The sequence below is a fragment of the Strigops habroptila genome, chromosome W (assembly GCF_004027225.2).
Source record: "Strigops habroptila isolate Jane chromosome W, bStrHab1.2.pri, whole genome shotgun sequence".
In the NCBI taxonomy this organism is placed as follows: domain Eukaryota; kingdom Metazoa; phylum Chordata; class Aves; order Psittaciformes; family Psittacidae; genus Strigops; species Strigops habroptila.
This window is the reverse complement of record NC_044301.2, coordinates 28,656,191-28,676,935: the sequence shown is the minus strand read 5'-3', so window position 1 is coordinate 28,676,935 and position 20,745 is coordinate 28,656,191. Positions and strand designations below refer to the sequence as shown.

The 20,745-nt window shown below is 53.2% G+C and overlaps 1 protein-coding gene and 1 pseudogene across 1 annotated transcript; both read right to left on the bottom strand.

Moving 5' to 3' along the window:
• Nucleotides 1-6,309: 6,309 nt before the first annotated feature.
• LOC115618992 (adhesion G protein-coupled receptor G3-like) lies at nucleotides 6,310-8,582 on the bottom strand. Its single transcript, XM_030511008.1, is given in 9 exon segments — nucleotides 6,310-6,596; nucleotides 6,598-6,612; nucleotides 6,757-6,869; nucleotides 7,336-7,436; nucleotides 7,521-7,560; nucleotides 7,644-7,736; nucleotides 7,738-7,767; nucleotides 7,853-7,993; nucleotides 8,517-8,582. Coding segments are annotated over 9 exon segments (870 nt in total). The 3' UTR covers nucleotides 6,310-6,325.
• Nucleotides 8,583-8,827: 245 nt separating this feature from the next.
• Nucleotides 8,828-17,740, bottom strand: LOC115618991 (annotated as a pseudogene).
• Nucleotides 17,741-20,745: the final 3,005 nt, after the last annotated feature.

Sequence of the window (20,745 nt, the reverse complement as noted above, 5' to 3'; positions counted from 1 at the left end):
CTCAGGGAGGCAACTCGTTAAGTTTCCTTTGTCAAAATTTTACCCCTTATGTCCCTGGGAGGCACACGCGTAATACAAAGCAAGTGAAAAATGTAGCACTAGATTAGGTCCCACAAACCAAGTAATTCACCTTAATTATTTTCAGTGAGCTGTCGAAGATATATCCACCCTCCACCCCCCCACACCCCCCCCACCCCACCCCCCCCACCCCCTGCTCACAATCAAGGGGTGGGGGAGTTAGTAAGTGGTGGGGGCACTGGGGCCCTCCACGTTTTGCAGAGGTTTTTCCTTTTCTTTAGGGCCCATGGGGTTTATTTCGTGCCACTCTAACGCCAGCTTTTCCAATTTATCAGTGGGTAACCCATCCATTAAATCTTTAGGAATGCCCTTTCGCCACCCCAATGTCCACAACCCTTGCCTTTCATTAGGAATATTTCTACCTCCTGGGTGTTGGGCGTTTCCCATTAGTCAGGCGAGGAGGGGTTTTTACCTCTGTTCGCCTCAGTCCCTTAGTATCAATTTTACTAGAAATATTGACGGGACCGTACTTTCTCCCATAATTAATCAACTCCTGGGCAACTTCCCCCCATGTCCATGCTTTCTTTTCTTCTGTCTTTCGATCGGGCAATAGCAGTCCTTCCAGGGCAGCAACGGCCCTTTCACTTTGGGATGTTGCTTGTGTCTTTCCCTGCAATTGGATCCCTACGGCTTTCGGGTGAGACCAAGCCATTAGGCCTTAGTTGAAATAACTTTACTTTTTAGCATGAGTATGACTCAGCTCTTAAACACGACTGCACTCGCTTAGCAGGGGACCCCTCTGCAGGTGGGGACCTGCCCTTCTGGTGAGGCATGATAAGCAATGCATTAGAACTGGGGCCTGTAGACAGCTTGCATCTGCTTCTGTAAATTGCTTCTAAGCAGGGACACCCCTAATGGCAAGATATGATGACAATTTGAACTAAGCACGTAGCTCGCAGGTATTAGCAGTTGATCAATAATACTAAGCTAAAAGGTAAACACCCGTAAGAATCCTGATTAATACTAACCAATAGACTGTCGTTGTAGCCCTAACGCAAGTGTGCAGTAGGATAAGAGAACTGCAGTTATGTAACTTACCGAATCGTATGTGTGGATGCTTTAGATAAAATTATATCAAGATGGAAAAGTAAAGTATAAAATAACCCTGAAATTTACTGTGCTTTGGACACGTGTATGGAGGTTTGAACCCCCACGTGCTCCTGGCGCCAATAAAGGTCTGTGCTTTACGGTGCGTACTGTGAAGTGATTTCTTTGAATCAAGTTGGCGAGCCAGGCAGGAGGCTCTCCGTTCATCTGTGAGACCCTCCGGGGCCGGGGACCCTCAGGGCGCCCCTGCAGAATTCTCCGGAGAGACTCCCCGGTCTCCATTGGATCATCGCAGGAACGGACAAGACCCTGAGACGGGTACAGCAACTTCAAAGCACTACCTTACTTTGTGTTTTGGGGCTACCCATAAGTCGTACGCTGGGTATTGCAGCACCAACCTGCTAGCGGTATACAGGTGCTCGGGGTTAGAGTCCCCGTTGTTGTTTGTGTGGATTGTGGGTTAAAGTCCCACTTGCACATATGTGGATAGAGGTTGGAATTTGTGCAATCTTAGCTATTGTTATCAGCCTCCTAATTCATTACATATGGATATGTATTAAGCCTTTGAATTCGGTACCCTGTAGCTGTTGAATAACGTCTGGAACAAGAAATAGTTATTGAACTATAACTGCATGATACGGAACGAGTGAACTTACATGTGAGATGTACAATTAAGTACGAAGCGAGTGCGGAGTCCCGATCCGCGGTTCTGTTATCCCGCGAGGGAAACAGCCGGAGATGGACGAAGCGAAAAGAAAAATATATGTATTACCTTGAGACTGCTGAGGTTTGTTTGTTTCATCCTGGGAATGAATGTAAGCCAAATTTCGTTCTAAGTTGTATCCGGTGTAACGAAAAGTTGTGGGTAAAATTTGAATGGCATTTTTATTGCACAGGGTGCGGAATTTGGTCTGAATGGGAAGAAAAGTATAGGTTTGTGGAAGTAATTAAGGTATATTGCGGTCGAGAAAACGAAGTGAAGAATCAGTAAGGTGGGTAGTTAGCAAAGCAAGTAAAAATGGGAAACCAGGAAAGTCAAAATTTAATGCTTAAAAGTCCCCTGGGATGCATCTTAACACACTGGAAGGAAATTGGGGATCCCCCAGGAGGAATCACGAGCAAAAAGACCTTGATAAAATATTGTAACCGGTGGTGGCCATTGTATAAATTGGAAGGGGGAAAAAAATGGCCAGAAAACGGATCCTTAAACTGTGATACAATGTTACAGTTAATGCTTTTCTTACGAAGGGAAGTGGGATGAAGTCGTTTACGCAGATATGATTTTCACACTCCGAGACCATCCAGACTGGCAGAAGGAGTGTGGGATAAACATAGCACCCAAGGATCCGTTTGTATTAACTCTAGAAAGAGAGAATAAAAAGCAAGGAGTAGGGAAATTGAAGCGGCGTTGCTCATCATGCTCTATAGGCCAGAGGTGCTTGAAATACAAGGCGGGGGGGGGGGGCCTGAGGAAATGCTAGAAGATTTTGTTAGCCCCAGGGAAACTGCAGAAAAAGCATCAACTCCTCCCCCTTCTCCGGAGCGTGGGCGACGAAAGGAGAGGGGAAGGCAACAAAACTCCCCCCCCCCCCACTGTCTTTTTCGCCGCTAAGCAGGAGGACGCGGGCCAAGTTGCGAGCTCGATCGGCCTCGCCCAGAGTAAAAGATAAAGGCGTGATACAAGCCCCCCATTGGGAAGCTGCGGGACCCAAAGGACCCATGAGGCTAAAGGTTAATTTCTCTATGGGAGACTTACTTAGAAAGTTGGAAAGTGATAGCAAGGACCTATAGAGACAATCCCGCAGGCATAGCAAAAGAATTCAAAACCTTCACTGAAGCCCTAGACCCAGATTGGGACGATATTGATTTAATGTTAGATGCACTCACAGAAACCAAAAAGGAACTAGTACTTAAAGCCGCCAGAACCCATGTTCAGGCATTAATCGCTGCACAGACGCTGCAGGGAAATGCAGACGATTGTGTGCCTACAGCTAAACCACGATGGGATTAGAATAACCCCAACCATTATCAACTTCTCAAAAGATATCAAACATGGATTGCGTTTGGATTGGAGCACGCAATTCCTAAGTCCGTGAATTGAGGAGCTTTATATGCTGTCAAACAAAACACAGGTGAAACCCCTATGGAATTTTTGGAATTTCTTAGAGCAGAGGACCAGAGAGATATCGAAAGGCTTATTGAGGAAGCATGGAGGGTGTACCGCAACCGAGACAGTAATGAAAGGAAAAAGTTAGGTCGAACAATCACTCATGCGACCATTGCGGCCTTGGGGAAAGGAAATTATCACGGAGATGGAAAAACTCGAGGTGCATGGAAAGAATGCTTTCGGGGTCGTAAGACGAGGGCCCCTAATAATAGGGTAGGGGCTAATCAGTGCGCTTTTTGTAAACAGGAAGGGCACTGGAAAAGGCAGTGTCCCAAACTGAGAAGGGAGGAGGGACACCTCCCATGTCTTGCTGAATTAGAAATAGAATAGGGGGGACCAGAGGGTCGAACCCCGGCCGATCCCCTGGTTATAATGAAGCTGGGGAAAGAAGACACAAATGTAGAATTTCTGGTAGACACCGGAGCTACGTTTTCTGCATTAAATCAACAATTAGCTTTGATCGATAATGAATCTTTAAATGTGATTGGGGCGACAGGCCAGCGACAGAAGGTACCATACATGCAACCTCTCCAATATAAAATGGGTAAAGTGATAGGAACGCACGAATTTTTATATATGCCAAATGCCCCAAAATCATTATTAGGAAAGGATCTATTAGAAAAATTGGAAGCAGAGATCAAGTTTAAAAATGATGAAATACAAATTAGAGATGACCAATTAATTGGAATATTAAGTTTAGCTCTAATCCAGCCACAGGTAACAAAGCAGGTCCCCTTGGACATCTTGGATCAAGCCTATCCAGGAGTGTGGGCCGACGGAATACCGGGTAAGGCAAAGCATGCCAAGCCGATCCAAGTAAGACTGAAGCCCAGGACACAACCGGTAAGAATCAAACAATACCCCCTCAAACTAGAAGACAGGAAAGGAATTAAACCTGTGATAGAGTCCTTTCTCAAATTTGGCCTTTTAGTAGAATGTGAATCTGAATATAGCACCCCCATTTTGCCAATCTGGAAACCGGATGGGAAAAGTTATCGATTAGTACAAGACCTAAGAGCTATCAATAAAATAGTAGACGACCTTCATCCCCTAGTGGCCAACCCTTATACTTTGTTAACAAAACTAAGAGAGAATCTTGTTTGGTTTACTGTTTTAGACTTAAAGGATGCCTTCTTCTGCCTGCCCTTGGAGCCAGAGAGCCAAAAATCATTTGCTTTTGAATGGGAAAATCCAGAGTCAGGTCGGAAATCCCAACTCACCTGGACCGCGTTACCCCGAGGCTTCAAAAATAGCCCAACATTATTTGGAAACCAACTGGCAAAAGACCTTGAGGACTGGACGGCACCTGCTGGGGAAGGAGTTTTGCTCCAATATGTGGACGACCCGTTGATAGCCACCGAAACCTTAAACAGCTGTAGGGAATGGACGGTAAGCCTGTTAAATTTTCTCAGACTTAAAGGATATAAGGTATCTCAGCAAAAGGCACAAATAACGAAGCAAGACGACACCTACCTGGGATATGAGGTCTCAGGGGGGCAGCGGAAATTAGGACAAGAACGCAGAGAAACAATCTGCCAAACCCCTCAACCCAGGACACCTAAGTAACTTCGGACGTTTCTCGGGATGACAGGTTGGTGTCGACTCTGGGTCTATAATTATGGTATATTAGTAAAACCCCTATACCAATTGCTGCAAACAGAAACGAGGGAATTACAGTGGACTGGGGAAGCAAAACGGGCATTTAATGAATCGAAGAAGGAATTAATGAGGGCCCCAGCCCTCGGACTGCCAGACGTCACCAAACCCTTTTGGTTATTTTCGCATGAGAGACAAGGCATAGCCCTCGGGGTCCTAGCTCAAAATATAGGACCCTCTAAAAGAGCTGTAGCTTACTTCTCAAAGCAACTAGATGAAGTAAGCAAAGGATGGCCTGGATGCTTATGGGCAGTGGCAGCCGTGGTCCTAAATATCCAGGAAGCTCGAAAATTCACTATGGGACAAAAGACGACTGTCCTGGTATCACATACCGTATCTGCGGTACTGGAACAAAAAGGGGGGCACTGGCTGTCTCCCTCTCGGTTCCTTAAGTACCAAGCGATATTGGTAGAACCAGATGATGTAGATACAGTCGCTACTAACATTGTCAACCCAGCCTCTTTTCTCAGCAATGCCTCAGCAGTCGGGGAACCGGTAACTCATGACTGCCTAGAAACCATCGAAGCCACTTACTCAAGCTGGCCTGATTTAAAAGAAGAACCCTTGCCGAAAATGGAAACCTGGTTCGCTGGCGGAAGCAGCTTTGTTAAAAATGGAGTTTGGAAAGCAGGATATGCTGTAACCACTACTCAGAGAACCATTGAAGCCCGAGCCCTCCCAGTGGGAACATCGGCGCAAAAAGCTGAAATTATTGCTCTAACAAGAGCACTAGAATTAGCCAACAGAAGAGACATTAATATTTGGACAGACTCAAAATACGCGTTTGGAGTAGTTCACGCCCATGGGTCTGTGTGGAAAGAGCGCGGGCTTTTGACGTCTCACAGAAAACGAATCAAGCACTCTGCAGAGACATTGAGGCTTCTTGAAGCTATAAGATTACCGAATCGAGTGGCAGTGATGCACTGCAGAGGACACCAAAGGGGTGACATGGATCAGGAAAAAGGGAACCGACTGGCAGATTTAGAGGCAAAAAGAGCGTCAGAAGAAGGAGAGGTAAACCTATTGGCCATAATACCAGACGGAAAGATAGTAAGTATTAATTCTGAAATTTCTTATTCAAAGGAAGATTTAAAACTAGGGGAAGGCAACAAAACAACTCCCCCCCCCCCCGTCTTTTTCGCCGCTAAGCAGGAGGACGCGGGCCAAGTTGCGAGCTCGATCGGCCTTGCCCAGAGCATTATGAGTTCTCTAAGAGGTTGTACAAAACATCTCTGCCTTCGGGGGCAGTTCTATTGTCACCCATATCTAACAGGCAGAGCTGTGGGCAGGATGGGGGCTTGCTCATCCTCTGCCCATTGTTGCATCACCCTGTTTTCCCTCTGGTTGGAACCCCCTGCCCGCCTCTCCCCCTGGCTCTCACTGAGGCTGGTGGTGTTCACCCCAGCCCACCAGGCACAGCTTCACCAGGTCGTGGTGGATGTAGGTGCCGAGGACCTTGATGAAGAGAAGGTAGGGGTGACAGCCCCCCAGCACCACCCAGGTGAAGCAGCAGAGCAGGCAGTAGTCGGTGAGCCCCCCCCGGACCTTGCAGGTCCCCAGCAGGGTCCCACCGGAGAGCCCGCTGTTGAGCAGGAAGGCCAGGTTGAGGAGGAGCAGGCTGCCCACCAGGTTCACATGCAGCCCCATGTGACCTGAACCTGCACCTGAGCATCCCCAGGGGGAGCAGGAAAGGCAGGGTCACCACTGAGTGGGGCCCTGTGTCACAGCAGGTTCATGCAAAGGCACCAGAACTGCCCTACATCTCTCCCAGCCTGATGAGTCCCCAGGGAGCTGCTGGCACATCCTACCTGAAGAAGATGCAGAAGGTGATGGTGATGGTGAAGCAAGCCATGGCTACCCTGCAGCCAGCAGTGGCAATAGCCATCAGGGCTTGTGCTGTGGACCCATCCAGAGCTGGGTTCTGCCAAACATGCACTTTGGGTTAGACAGGCCCTGGAACAACCTAGACAACCCAACTGCAGCTACCAAAGCCACAGGGCTGCTGCAGAGACCCCAGGCAAGCCCCTGGACTGTTCCCCCAGAAGGTCTTTGGGGGGAGTGTGGCAGTGGTGGCTCAGAGGAGATGCTCCCTGGGGTGGGGTAAGGGATGAGTGAAGGCTATGATGGACCACCATGAGCACCCTCCTGAGAGCCTCCACCGGCAGACAGGACCCCAAGCCTTGCTGTTCCAGAGCCTATATATCCACCATATAGCCTCTCTGCTGCCCTCCTGAGCTGGGGCTGGGCTTGATTTTGGGACCTCAGCTTGCCTGGGAGCAGCTATAACTGTCCCTGTGCAGCTACTGGTGGTACCCAAGGGGCCGCCAAGGTGGGGCATGCAGCACAGACAGGGTATGAGCAGGAGCTGTGGGGAGTGGGGTTGTCACCAGGAGGAGGGTGAAGAAGGTGAGATGGTCGCAGGTGGAGACTGTCCCCTTGTCCCCAGGCTGCGTGACACATCCGCTGCTGCTCCAGCCTCCTGCCTGCCCTGCAACAGGCACAGGGTGATGGCCCCAAGCGCTGGGCACAGCACCCACACCCAGCCCCAGCGAGGCCCCACTGAGGACCAGACCTTTGCTGGGATCCCAGAAGACACATTGTGGGGTGACACCCTGCAAGGGGGGAGACCAGCATCAGCCGACGCCTCAGTGAGGGGCACCAGAGGAGGGATGGAGGGAGGGCATGGCCGACTGACGTGGGGCAGCCGCCTATGGGTGAAGGTGAGCTGCATGGGGTCCCGCAGCCCGGAGATGCTCATCTCTCCCACTGTGATGCCCACCACGGTGTCCCACCAGGACCTGCCCTGTCTGGTTGACCTCCTGTGTGGGGGCAATGCTGCCTGAGCCAAGCCAGCAGGTAGCGAGTGCCGGCAGCTGGAGGAATGCCAGCAACACCAGCTCATACCTGGAACATGCCCAGCTGTGGGATGTTGAGGACTGTCACCACCACACGCACTGTCTGGCTGCTCAGGAACCGGAATATTGCCCTAGGGAGCTGGATTTTCCCTGCCTTCCCCTTCTCCATCACATTCAGCATCCTGGGGTGCTGTGACAGAGAAGGGTGGTGGTGAGTGCTGCTGGCAGCATCACCTCTCTGCTCAGGACCCACCAACGTTGCTCCAGGTACAAATTCAGCCCTTCCTGGATGGGTTTTGCTCAGCAACATCAGCAGGAACCCCAAGGGCAGAAGGGAAGAACCTCATCTGCCCCAGCAGCAAAGGGGCAGAGCTGGGAGCAGGTCCCAGGAGAGCTCCAGCCCACCATCACTCCCCTGGGACATCCAGAGACTGGGAAGGCTGGGGTGTGGGCAGGAGGCACAAGGTCCCGCACATTCCTCCTCTACCTGCCCCTCACCCTAACCACTGGCTCTTCGGGGAGGCTCTTCCCTCCCTAACACCATTTAATGTGACTTCTTGCCAAGGGAAGCTAAAGCTGATGTGGGTCCATGATGAAACCGTGGAGCAAGGAGGAGGAAGAGCACACCATGGCATGCCAAGCCCCAGGGCTGGGACTGAGGAATGCTTGGAAGGCACAGGCCCTTCCCCACGAGGGAGAGGGGCACGTCTCACCTCCATGGGGGAAAAAGCAATGAGGATGTCCTGGGTGACAGCTCTGCTGATGTTCAGGAGCTCCATGTCCTTCTTATGTTGAGGACACCAGAACTTCACACAGTGCTCCAAGTGGGGTCTCATGAGAGCAGAATAGACATGGGCTTCAAAAAGCAACTGGACAGCATCAGGGCTGGAGAAGTGTCCTGTGTTCAGGTGTAACAGTTATTTTTCTCCTTCCTAGGAGCTGGTGCAGTGCTGTGTTTTCAACTTTAGTCTGAGAACAATGCTCTGATAACACACCGATGTTTTTAGTTGTTGCTAAGTAATGCTTACTCTGATCGAGACCTTTTCAGTCTCACGCTCTGCCAGGGAGGAGGGGCACAGGAAGCCAGGAGGAAGCAGAGACAGGACACCTGACCCAAACTAGCCAAAGGGGTATTCCATACCACAGCACGTCATGCCCAGTATATAAAGTGGGGGGAGTTACCCGGAAGGCCCAGATCGCTGCTCAGGTCGGGCTGGGTATCGGTCGGCGGGTGGTGAGCAACTGGATTCTCTCCCCTTGTTATTTCCATTATTATTATTATTATTATTATTATTATTATTGGTGGTGGTGGTAGTAGTAGTTTTGTATTATACCTTAGTTACCAAACTGTTCTTATCTCAACCTGTGGGATTTACATTCTTTCGATTCTCCTCCCCATCCCCCTGGGAGCAGGGGGTGGGGGGAAGAAGGGGGGGAGCGAGCGAGCGGCTACATGGTTCTGAGTTACTGGTTGGGCTTAAACCACAACAAGAAGGCAAAGCCACCATGTCCAGCCCCCAGGGTGGCTGCAGATGAGACCCTGGGCTGCTGGTCCCAGGTTTTAAAACAGCCCCAGCAGCAAGCCCACCCCATTGCCAGCCCTCCACACATCCCATAGAATCACAGGATCAACCAGGTCGGAAAAGACCTTTAAGATCATCAAGTCCAACCATTCCCCAGCGCTGCCAAGGCCACCACTAAACCATATCACTGCGGGCCTCATCTACACAGTTTGTGAACACTTCCAGGGACGGTGATTCTGCCACTGCCCTGGGCAGCCTGTTCCAATGCCTGACCACCCTCTCGGGGAAGAAATTGTCCCTAATCTCCAGTCTAAACCTCCCCGGCACAGCTTGAGGCCGTTTCCTCTTGTCCTATCACTTGTTCTTTGGGAGAAGAGACCAGCCACCTCCTGGCTCCATCCTCCTTTCAGGCAGTTGTAGAGAGCGATAAGGTCCCCCCTGAGCCTCCTCCAGACTAAACCCCCCCAGTTCCCTCAGCCGTTACTCATCACACTTGTGCTTCAGGCCCTTCACCGGCTCCGTTGCCCTTCTCTGGCCCTGCTCCAGCACCTCAATGTCTCTCTTGTAGTGAGGGGCCCAGAAGTGAACACAGTATTCTAGATGTGGCCTCACTAGTGCTGAGTACAGGGGGACAATCACTGCCCTGGTCCTGCTGGCCACACTAGTGCTGATACAGGCCAGGATGCCATTGGCCTTCTTGGCTGCCTGGGCACGAGCTGGCTCATGTTCAGCAACATCAATCAGCACCAGGGGGAACACTCCCTTCTGGCCTGGCCACATTTCAGGGTAAAACCCTGCCGTGGTCTTTGGGTCAACACTTTCCCATGGGAAAACTCACCCCCCAAGCCCACATACCCCCACGCCAGGGGTGCCTGTGTCCCCCTGACCTGCCACTCACCAGGCAGCACCAGGAGCAGCAGGACTGTGCCCAGGAGCAGGTTCATGCTGCTTTGTGGGGTCTCCTGGCTGTTCCCAGCCATCCCACAGTGCTCTGCTCCCCACGTCCCAGCAGCTCTGCTCCTCCCCGGGCTCCCCTGGGGCTTGTGGCTGCTCCTGAGGCAATGGCCGTGTCCTCATTTCCGTTCTGAGTACCCCTCACATCTTCCTGTGTGTTGGCAAGTGACCTCCTGCCCCAGCTCACAGTAACCGTCAGAGCCACGTCCTTTCCTCCTTGGCCGCTTGCATCTGACTTGGGGCTTCTGTCTTTCCCCTTTTCCCCCCCATCCTGCCAAATCCTTGGTTGACAGCCACCACCAGCCCAGCGACATGTCGGAGCATCCCTATCCCAAACCTTTGTAGATGATCTTGAAGGTCCCTTCCAACCCAAACCACTCTATGATTGTGCGACTCTAGGAAACTGGGCATGCTACTGGGCTTTGCCATGAGCTGCTGGGAATGAAATATCCTCTTCCTGGGAAGGTGCCCCTGCCCCAGCTGGGATCCCCGTGGAGGGGGATGAGCCACAAGTGAAGAATCATCCAGAAGGGGAACTGGTGGGATGAGAGATAGTGCTGTGCTTTGCGAGCGGCACAGCCAGGAAAGCCGCATTCTGTCCCGCAGGCACCGAGGGAGGAGATTCCTGTCCTGCAAAACCTCCCTCTTCGGATTCCCATCCTCCGACAGCCTCCCTTGTTGCTAGGCAGTGATGGTCCTTGGAGACTGCAGCAGCTTCCATGACATCTCCCTCCATCACCCCGACCCCTATGGCACTGGGCCGCCAGTGCTCTGCTGGGAGCACCATTACTGATCCCAGCTCAGCAGAATCCTATGGGATTCACACCGGGTCCTGCCCAAGAGATGGGACAACCTTGGCTGAGAGATGGATCCCACCAGAGAGCCCACCGACGTGCCAGCATGCCCAGCAGAGAGACCCCAGCGAGCCGTGCTCCAAGCAGGAAGAACTTTAATGGGCACGAGTCTGGTGTGTGTGTGCACCCACTGAACTTCTGCACCATCCAAAACTAGACATTCAACAAATTAACAAAAATAGACTATCTCAGCTGCTGGAGGGGGCCGGGGGCAGAGTTATTCTGTCTTCACTCGGGAAGGACCTTCTTGGTGACCACCAGCAAGGTCTGAAGATGAGGCCTTTCCCACCCATCATCCCTGGCCTCAGAGCATGAGAGGGAATGTTGGGAGGCACCAGGGACCCTGTCCCTGCCCCTTCCATTTCCTGCAGCTCCCGCTGCCTGGTCGAGCATCCCTCCCTCCTGCCCCAAGGATGCCAAGCCAAGGGATGCCAAGGGAAAACTGGGGAGGGGTCTGGCAGAGGTGAGGGGCAGCAGCCCTGATGTGGGTCCCTGGGCTCCAGCAGCCCCTGAGGTGGGTGTGGTAGCAAAGCGGATGGTGTTGGTCCTTCCTGCGGCTGTCCTTGGCATGGCGCAGCCATGGTGGGGCTCTGCCTACTCTTGGGCTGTCAGAGCTTCTCTACAAATCAGAGGACTTCCTCACCTTTAGCACCATGGTCCAGTACCAGAAGGAAGATGAGGAAACCTAGGAGAGGAGGAAGGAAGGGTGGGTGAATCCCCTTGAGGGACCAACAGCAGCCGAGAGTAAGGCAGCAGCCAGCTAGGGACAGCTCCTCCCGTACCCCATCACCACCCCACCAACACCCCTTCAGAGGGGCCCTGCATCCCCACCTCACTTTGGATGGAGTTGATGATGGTGAAGAGGTAGACGGAGATGAGGCTGAAGACGCCAGAGGTGAAGGAGAAGAAGACCAGTGCCCAGGGAATGCCCAGCAGGATGCTCAGCCCGAAGAGGGCGAGGACATGATTGAGCTTGTGGCCTTTGTTGTTCTGCTGGAGGACCTCCCAGACCATGGCCTCCAGCATGACCAAGTTAAAGAGGAACACCAGGCTGAAGAAACCCAGGTTCACGATGTTATGGATCAGAGGGCTTGTGATCCAGCATCTGGAGGGAGGAGAAAGGGCAGAGGGTTACACCGTGTCATCCCACAGGGACATGAGTCAGAGGGGTTGGGAGAAACACGAAGGTGTGGTGCAAACCCAGAACCCAGCTTAGTGAAACAGGGAGGGGGGGATCCCACCACCACCCTGCACAGAGCCCCAGAAAAGCCACAGGTGGGCTGAGGAGAGCCTGTAGGACACAGTGAAGGTTTAGCCAGTTGACTTCATCTAAGACCAAGGACCAGGCAACCCAATTCCCATGACTTACATGGTTGCGTTGGTGGATTTGCCACCAACGGATTCATAGATGGGAATGGAGAAGGGACTGTAGTTTCTCCAGCTGGCCAGGAAGATCAGCATCACACAGACAAAGGGGAGTCCTGGGTGGCAAGAACAAAGCGGCTGCCCTAGTCCCCAGCCCTCGGAGCTCCTTGAAGGACTCGTTGCCCCTTTCTCCCTGTACAGAGTACAAACCAACATCCTCCCCGCCAAGGAGGAACCAAGGATGGAGCACACAACAGGGATACCTAGTGTAAGCCCTGGCCCAGAAGCAAGCTGTGCTGTATCAACCCTGGCCAGAGGATCTCTCAGGGCTGTGGAATTTTAGGCCAGGAAAGATCATGAGATCTTCCTACCCCAGCCTCCTGCCCAAAGCACGGCAGAGATGTGTGAGTGCTTCCTGCATCAAGCCCATCTCTGGGCTGTCCTGGGTGTTCCTTTCAGAAAGAGGATCCCATTGCTGTCATGACCCGAAGCAATGGCTCTCACATGACTCCCTTGCTGGGTGACCCCCAGGGTGACCCATCCTTGCTCCAGCACCAGCTTCTGCTCTCAGCCACTGAGTCTCTTTCTCCACCTAGTCTCTTGACAGAGACCCCTCCGTTTTCAGACATCTGCTCCCCCATAGCCACATCTCCATCCCCATACAGGCACCATCTATGGTGGGGAAGACCTACCCAGGTGCCCTCCATCCCATGGCCTGTGCCCTCGGGGAGTCTCTGCCTCCCCCAGCCCACCAGGCAGATCTTGAGGAGGAAGTGGTCATGGTAGGTCCTGAAGACTTCAATCATAAGCTGGTAGAGGTTGTAGCCCTCGATGCCCATCCAGGTGAGGCAGCTCAGAAGGAAGTACAGGAAGAGCCCACCAGCTCTGCAGACAGCCCCGCTGCTGCTGGAAGCCAACTGCTCAGAGATGAGGAAGGTGATATCCAGCAGGAAGATGGTGCCCAGCAGGTTCATGTGGATGTGCATGCTCATGATCTGGTCTCGCTGCTTGCTTCTGGAGAATCAAGGTGGGGAGACCTCACCACCATGCCTGGCCAGCATCCTTGGTGTCTCACAACACCCCATGGCTCTGCATGGGGCAACTCGCCCCAGCCAGAAGAGCATGGAGACCCTCTGGTGGTGTGAGGGGCTGAGAGCCTGATCCCACAGGTGGGACCACCATTACATGTGCAAATCCAGGTCCCTGCAGCTGAGCCCTCATTTCAGGTCTGGGCCAAGGAGGTAGGGAGCAACATCATTTCAGCTCTGAATCATCTATGTAGGATCAGTGACATGACTCAGGAGAAGACATTCATGTTCTCCACTGGGCCCTTGAAAGATCTTTGCAGGCTTCTGCTTGCTACATCCATAACAACAACCAAAAATCATTGAAAACAGACAGTGTTTTTGAGCACCCTGCAGGAGACCCGACCAAGGGGGTAGTTTCTGGAGAGGAGAAATATGCTTTCTTCAAGCATGGCTCCTTCATCATGCTTCTAGCCAGGCCACCCAACTGCATTTGGAAAGCTTGCACCCACCCAGGTGTAGTGGCAACAGACAGGACACAGACAGGGAGCACAGGGTGAACTTTCACACTGTACCTGAAGTAGAGGAATAAGATGGTGCAAACAGATGCCAAAGCTGAGATCAGGCAGCCAATGTAGGTTATGATACTCAGGTAATCCCTGTGTATGTAGGTGATCTCCAGGGAGGAAACCCGAGGAGAAGGAGGAATGAGATGGTGAGGAAAAACAGCTGGTGGGAATGATGTAGAGAGCTGTGGGAGGGCGCTACCCACCATCAGCACAGCAAAGTAGGTGAGGTGGTTGCATCTGCATTCTGTCTGGCTGCCCCCCGTCACTGTTGTACAACTGAAGCTGTCCCAGCTCCCAGAGTTGGCTGTGCAAGACAAAGGGACAGCATCTGGTGAGCAGCAGGAACATCTGCTTTGGATTTGGGGATCCTCAGGGCAAGGTGTCCATGGCAGGGAGGAGGACCAAAGTGGGGGTCCCAGCTTGTCCCAGGCCAAGCACACACACTCAGCACCCTCAGCATCAGGACCCATCCCTAGGGACAGAGAAAGCTCTCAGGCTTAGCTAGAGGGAAAAATCTGAAATCAACCCCATGGGAAAGGTTTATGGAGCTGGAGTGAGGAAGGGAGGTGCAGAGGAACTTTTACCCCTGCCAGTGGGTCTGTGGTACCCTGCAAAAGGAGCAAAGGCAGCACCTGGCTCCACACCAAGCGCAGGAGCACTCACCGGTGGTGTCCTCCTTCCAGAAGATGCACAGCAGGGTCATGTTACTCTGCAATGACAAAAGCACAGGCCCTGAGCAGGACACAGCGGTGGGTTTGCTGCCAGGCCACCACGTTTGATAGGGGAGAACATGGGGCAGGAGGAGAGATGGTCTCAGGAGACAAACTGTCCCATGGGGACAGGCAGAGACTGTTCTCTTGGCAGCTCGTGGAGCAGATACCTCCTCCCAGGTCCCCTTTTTCAAACAAGGGGTTCAGCTTTGAGCAGGTGCCCAACAGGACCATGAACGAGCCATAGGACTGTTAACTCAGTGTCCCCCAGCCCTGGAGATTGTGCTGGAGGCGACACATCTGCAAAGCAGCATCTCCTGGACAGGCACAGGCAGAACCACCACCAGTGCACACGGTGAAGCCATGATCATGATACAGCCCCAGAAGATGTAGCAGACCCTGTACAGGCAGGGCAAGGGCATGGACCTGCTGGATTGTGACAACTCTCTAAGCAGGTAGAGCCTGAGCCCTCCTTGCCCCTCCATTCCTGGTGGGATCAGGTTTGATGAGGCTGTTTCCCCACCTACTGGCAGCTGGCCATGGAAGAAAGTGAGGACCACTGGGTCGGAGAGGTTGGCCACCACTGCATCCACCAGGGAGATGCCAACCACCTTCTTACCCAGGACGTGGCTGCTGTTTTCGTCCTGTTGGAGAAGAAGAGGAAGCAGTGGCAGTGTGGGAAGGGAGAGCTTCCAGGAGAGAAGTGGGTGAGAGTCCCCAAGAAGGAAGTCTCCACCTCTTTCTCCATCAAGCTTCTAGCTCATCTTTGAAGCATCTTCTGCAAGCGAGCACCGGCACCCTGGTCTGAGCAGCATCCTTTCTGCCCTGTACCACTGGAGTCCCCGGCACAGTGGGGACGCCCCACCATGTCACCCATGTGAGCATTACCTGGAACATGGTCTGGATGCTGATGTCCATTAGGAGCACCCTGTGCTCTGCCACCTCCTCCCTCCCCTTTGCTGTCACAAACAGGCTGCTCGGCAGGTCCACTGCAGTCCCATGGACCTCTCTGCCCTCCTGCAAGGAGAGACTCATCAGGAGGGAGGTTGGGAGAGGACACTGGTGGGCTGAGACCAGGAGGCAGGCTGCCCAGGACCCACCTCTCTTTGGGAAGCAAAGACCAGATTCCAAGGAGCCTGAGAGGGCTATACCCTCAGGACAGTCACATGCATGATGGCCTTTCTGAAGGTCTGGTTCTTCCCTTCAAGCTCCACCTTGGTCAGCATCTTCTCCAGCTCCCCAAGTTTGCTGTCAGGGAAGGGGCGCAGTGAGTGACGCAACCAGCACCATGTCATCGGTAGTGGGAATGGCATGAGCTGGGAACTCACCACCGAAGCACCTGCTGCTCCGTGGCCCCTGCAGCTGGCGTCGCGGGCTGGGCAATGAGCCTGTCCAAGGCAGTGAGCTGCTCCTCCGCATCCTGCTCCCAGATGGGCATGTCCTCTGGTGAGGCTGGTGGACACACAGAAGGGAATGCCATGAAATGCACGGGCAGAGCCAGCTTTCTCGTGCCCCCAACCAACTGGGTGCAGCCCTGGTGGGAGCAGAAAGCAGAGGGCTTCAAGGTGGCCCCAAGCCCAGGGAGCTGATGGACACCTCAACCCAGAGGGCTTCTCCTGCCACCCAGAGCTCCCACCAAGGCCATTGGGACCAGGCTGGCTAGGTGCCTAGCAGTACAGACAGGACCCTTGGAGGCCTCTGCAAAGCCCACAGTCTCCCAGGATTTTAGGGGGCAATAGACTTTTGAAAATCTCCATCTTTCAGGAGCCTGGGTATCCAGGCCTGCCTCTGGACTGCTTGAAGCAAACCTACATCCCCTTCCATCACCGTTCAGCTGTGTCTTCACATCAGCACCATACCATATCCTGGGACGCCACCTGCTGATGGCATAAGAATGGGCTGGGGATGAAACGAGCCCTTTATTTCATTAAAATAACGTTGAACTGCCTTTACTGGGGAAGAAGTACTCAGAGGCACTGTCAAGAGAGGTGTTCTTCCCGCCCTTCAAGATGTAGGACACATTGAAGATGGATGTGCTGGCTCTTGCAGTCTTCTGACCCTGCTTCCCCTGGGCACTGCTGCTGGCTGGGTTCCTGCCCAGGAGAAAGATCTGCTTCCCGTACACCAGCCACAGGGTGCTGTTGGCCTTGAACCAGCAGACACAGAAGTGGTACCTGCCCAGAGCGGGGGGCAAGCTGTACTTGTACAAGGAGCTTCTCCTGCTTGGCAAAAAGGGCCTTCTTATGATCAGCGCCTGGGCCGTGTTCTCAATGGAGATGGCGGCAGGGCTGTGCTCATAGATGATGGGAGCTGTTCTGGGTCTGGTTTCGGTCACCACAGAAGCAGAAGTCCTCTTCCTGGTGGCTGCAGGCTCCCACCCCTGCGTGACACAAGTGTTTGGAGATGCTGGTTCAGCTGGAGGGGTGGCCACAACTGTCAAACACTGCATACCCTAGTGGCATGCCAGGCTCTCTGCCCCTGGCACCCCAATCCTGTCCTGGATGGGCTGTGTCATGGCAGTGACATCGGCCCACCTCCCCGATGTCCCCATGGCCATGCTGGGAGGGCTTGCCAGGGCTCCTGAGGCAGCAGGACCCCCAGTCTCTCAGGGCCACACTCTCCCAGGTGCCACAACCCACATCAGCAGAGATTGAGAGAGGACCTCTCCATCCCCAGAAGGGATGGACAGAGACCATCTCCCTTCCCTAGAAAGGACCCATCCTGCCTCAGAGACCCCACCAGAGGCACATCAGCCCATGAGACATTTCACCTCTGTGGAAGTCACAGCAGCAAACACCCCTCAGTGCCCCCCAGGCAAGTTTTTGGGGCTGCCAATTACTTCCAGCAGCCTAAACCTGTCTCACCATCCTGGGGCAGACGCAGTTGGGGCAGTCTACCTTGGAGCAGGGAGAGAAGGAGCAGAAGGAGGACCTTCATCTCAGGCAGCTTTCTGCTTTGGCTTGGCCTCTAAGGAGAAAGCAGGACCTGGAAGGGTAGAAAGGAAAGGGGCCACATGAGTATTTGGGTATCACCCATACCATGGGGTCAAGGGATGGAGAGCAAAAGCTGTGCTGGTGGGACACAGCTCCCTGGTGCCTCTGACACGAGAAGGAGCCACGAGCACCAGGGCTGGAAGGACAGTGCAGACCAGCAGCAGGTCCCCGGGGTCTGGGCACTGAGGGGTCCCCCAGGCCCCTGGCACCAGCACCAACTGCCAGTGACTCAGAGCAGGAGGGAGGGTCCCCATTTCCCCTCCTGGCTTCACAGGTCAGTTCACGCCTTGGCTTCTTATCACAAGCAATAGGAACAGAAGGAAATGGTGGTTTCCTAGTTCACCAGCCCTGAAGTTATTGTCTTGGGTGCTTTCGGCTCCTGCAGATCAGCCGGGCACTATGCAAACTGCTCTGTCATTGCAGCCTGGCAGAAACAGGCTCTCCCAGGCTCATCCTGAAGCAACCATGGCTGCCAAAACCCCTTCTGCCCCTCATGACCAGGCAGGCAATGTCCTCTGCAGACCCTTTCCCACACCTTCATCCTGCACTCGGCTCCAGCACAGTTTTCCTTTATATGCAGCCAGGGCTGCTGTGACCTGCATCCAAGCCAGTGCTGATCACCCTCGGGTGCTGCTGCACCCATGCGCTCCAACCAGCTGCAGCCTTCGCACCCACAGCCCTTCCCATCATGCTTTATGCCTTCCCTGCACCACAAACTGCATCTCTGGTGCTGTTGGGACCGCTGAGCTTCACCTCCTGCTCGCCCTGCGTCACCCTAGCGATGGGTCAAGGCAGGTCTAGTGGAAGGTGTCCCAGTCCGTGGCAGGGGGTTGGAACTGGATGAGCTTTAAGGTCCCTTCCAACCCAAACCAGTCCAGAATTCCATGATCCTGCCACTGCCTGGCAGTGGGAGCCTCCCCAGGGCAGAACAGCATCAATGGGGGCTACCAGACCAGCCATTAGAGCTGAACACTTGCCAATGCCCAAAGCCAAGCCAGCACAAAGTTTGCCACCACTGTATCCCACTCCTGTGCCACTCTCAAAGCACCCTTCTCAAAATCCAGCAAGTAGCCAAATCCTGTTCCGCTTGCTGCAAGCAGACACCGGGCCAATCACCAGCATCACCTGCAGAGGCTCCTGAGCTTTCCTAGGCACGCAGGGACTGTCAGACAGGGAGACTGAGGGAATATCACTTGCTTGAGAACTCAGCATCCCTGTTGGCAGACCTCTCTCACCAGCATGGACTTCTCCTAGGAGCATCCCTGGCCAGCACAGATCTGGGGCACATCTGGCGCTGGCACAGCACCACAAGCACAGCACCACAGGCACAGCCACTTGTGTCCCTCCCTGTCTGCCAGCCATCTGGTGGTTGCTTCCACCATGGTAAGCACCTGGCACTTGCCTCAGGGGGTCAGCGGGAGTGTGATATAGTCAATCTGCCAGGCCTCCCCATATTTGTACTTCAGCCATTGTCCTCCATACCAGAGAGGCTTTAACGGCTTGGCTTGCTTAACTGCAGCACATGTTTCACATTCACAAATAACCTGGGCAATAGAGTCCATTGTTAAGTTCACCCCTCGATCACGAGCCCATCTATATGTTGCATCTCTGCCTTGATGGCCTGAGGTGTCATGGGCCCATGGGGCTAGAAATAATTCACCCTTATGTTGCCAATCTAAGTCCATGTGAGCCACTTCAATCTTAGCAGCTTTATCCACCTGTTGGTTGTTCTGGTGTTCCTCAGTGGCCCGACTCTTGGGTACATGAGCATCTACATGGTGTACCTCCACCACCAGGTTCTGCACCCGGGCAGCGATATCTTCTCACAGTGCAGCAGCCCATATGGATTTCCCTCTGCATTGCCAGTTAATCTGCTTCCATTGCTGCAACCACCCCCGGGGATCTTCTGTATCCCTGACTCCAAAAGCCAAGGGGTCGACCTCGAGTCTCCCCTGGAGCTTTCTGCCAGAGGCTGCAGGTAGGACCATTCTCCCCGGCTGTGGTGTAGAGTACATTTTTCACATCTGACCCAGTTCAGACTGGTCCAAGTGCTACTGCATGAACTATCTCTCGTTTCATTAGTTCAAAGGCTTGTTGTTGCTCAGGGCCCCATTTGAAATCATTCTTCTTCCGGGTCACGTGGTAGAGAGGGCTTACAATCAGACTGTAATTTGGGATGTGCATTCTCCAGAACCCCACAACACCTAAGAAAGCTTGTGTTTCTTTCTTGTTAGTTGGTGGAGACATTGCTGTTATCTTGTTGATCACATCTGTGGGGATCTGGTGACGTCCATCTTGCAATTTTATTCCCCAAAACTGAAACTCCTGTGAAGATCCCTTGACCTTACTCCATTTTATGGCAAAACCGGCCTTCAGCAGGATTTGGATTATTTTCCTCCCTTTCTCAAAAACTTCTTCCGCTGTATCACCCCACACGATGATGTCATCAATGTATTGCAGGTGTTCTGGAGCTTGCCCCTGTTCCAGCGCAGTCTGGATCAGTCCATGGCAGATGGTAGGGCTGTGTTTCCCTGAGGCAGTCGGTTCCAAGTGTACTGGATGCCCCTCCAAGTAAAAGCGTAATGTGGCCTGCATTCTGCTGCCAAAGGGATTGAGAAAAATGCATCGGCAATGTCACTTGTGGCATCCCACTTGGCTGCCTTTGACTCCAGTTCATATTGAAGTTCTAGCATGTCCGGTATGGCAGCACTCAATGGTGGTGTGACTTCGTTCAGGCCACGATAGTCTACTGTTAGTCTCCACTCTCCCTCAGGCTTTTGCACTGGCCATATGGGGCTATTAAAGGGTGAGCGGGTCCTGCTGATCACTCCTTGGCTCTCCAGTCTACAGATCAGCTTATGGATGGGAATCAGAGAATCTTGGTTGGTGCGATATTGCCGCCGGTGCACTGTTGTGGTCGCAATTGGCACTTGTTGTTCTTTGACCTTC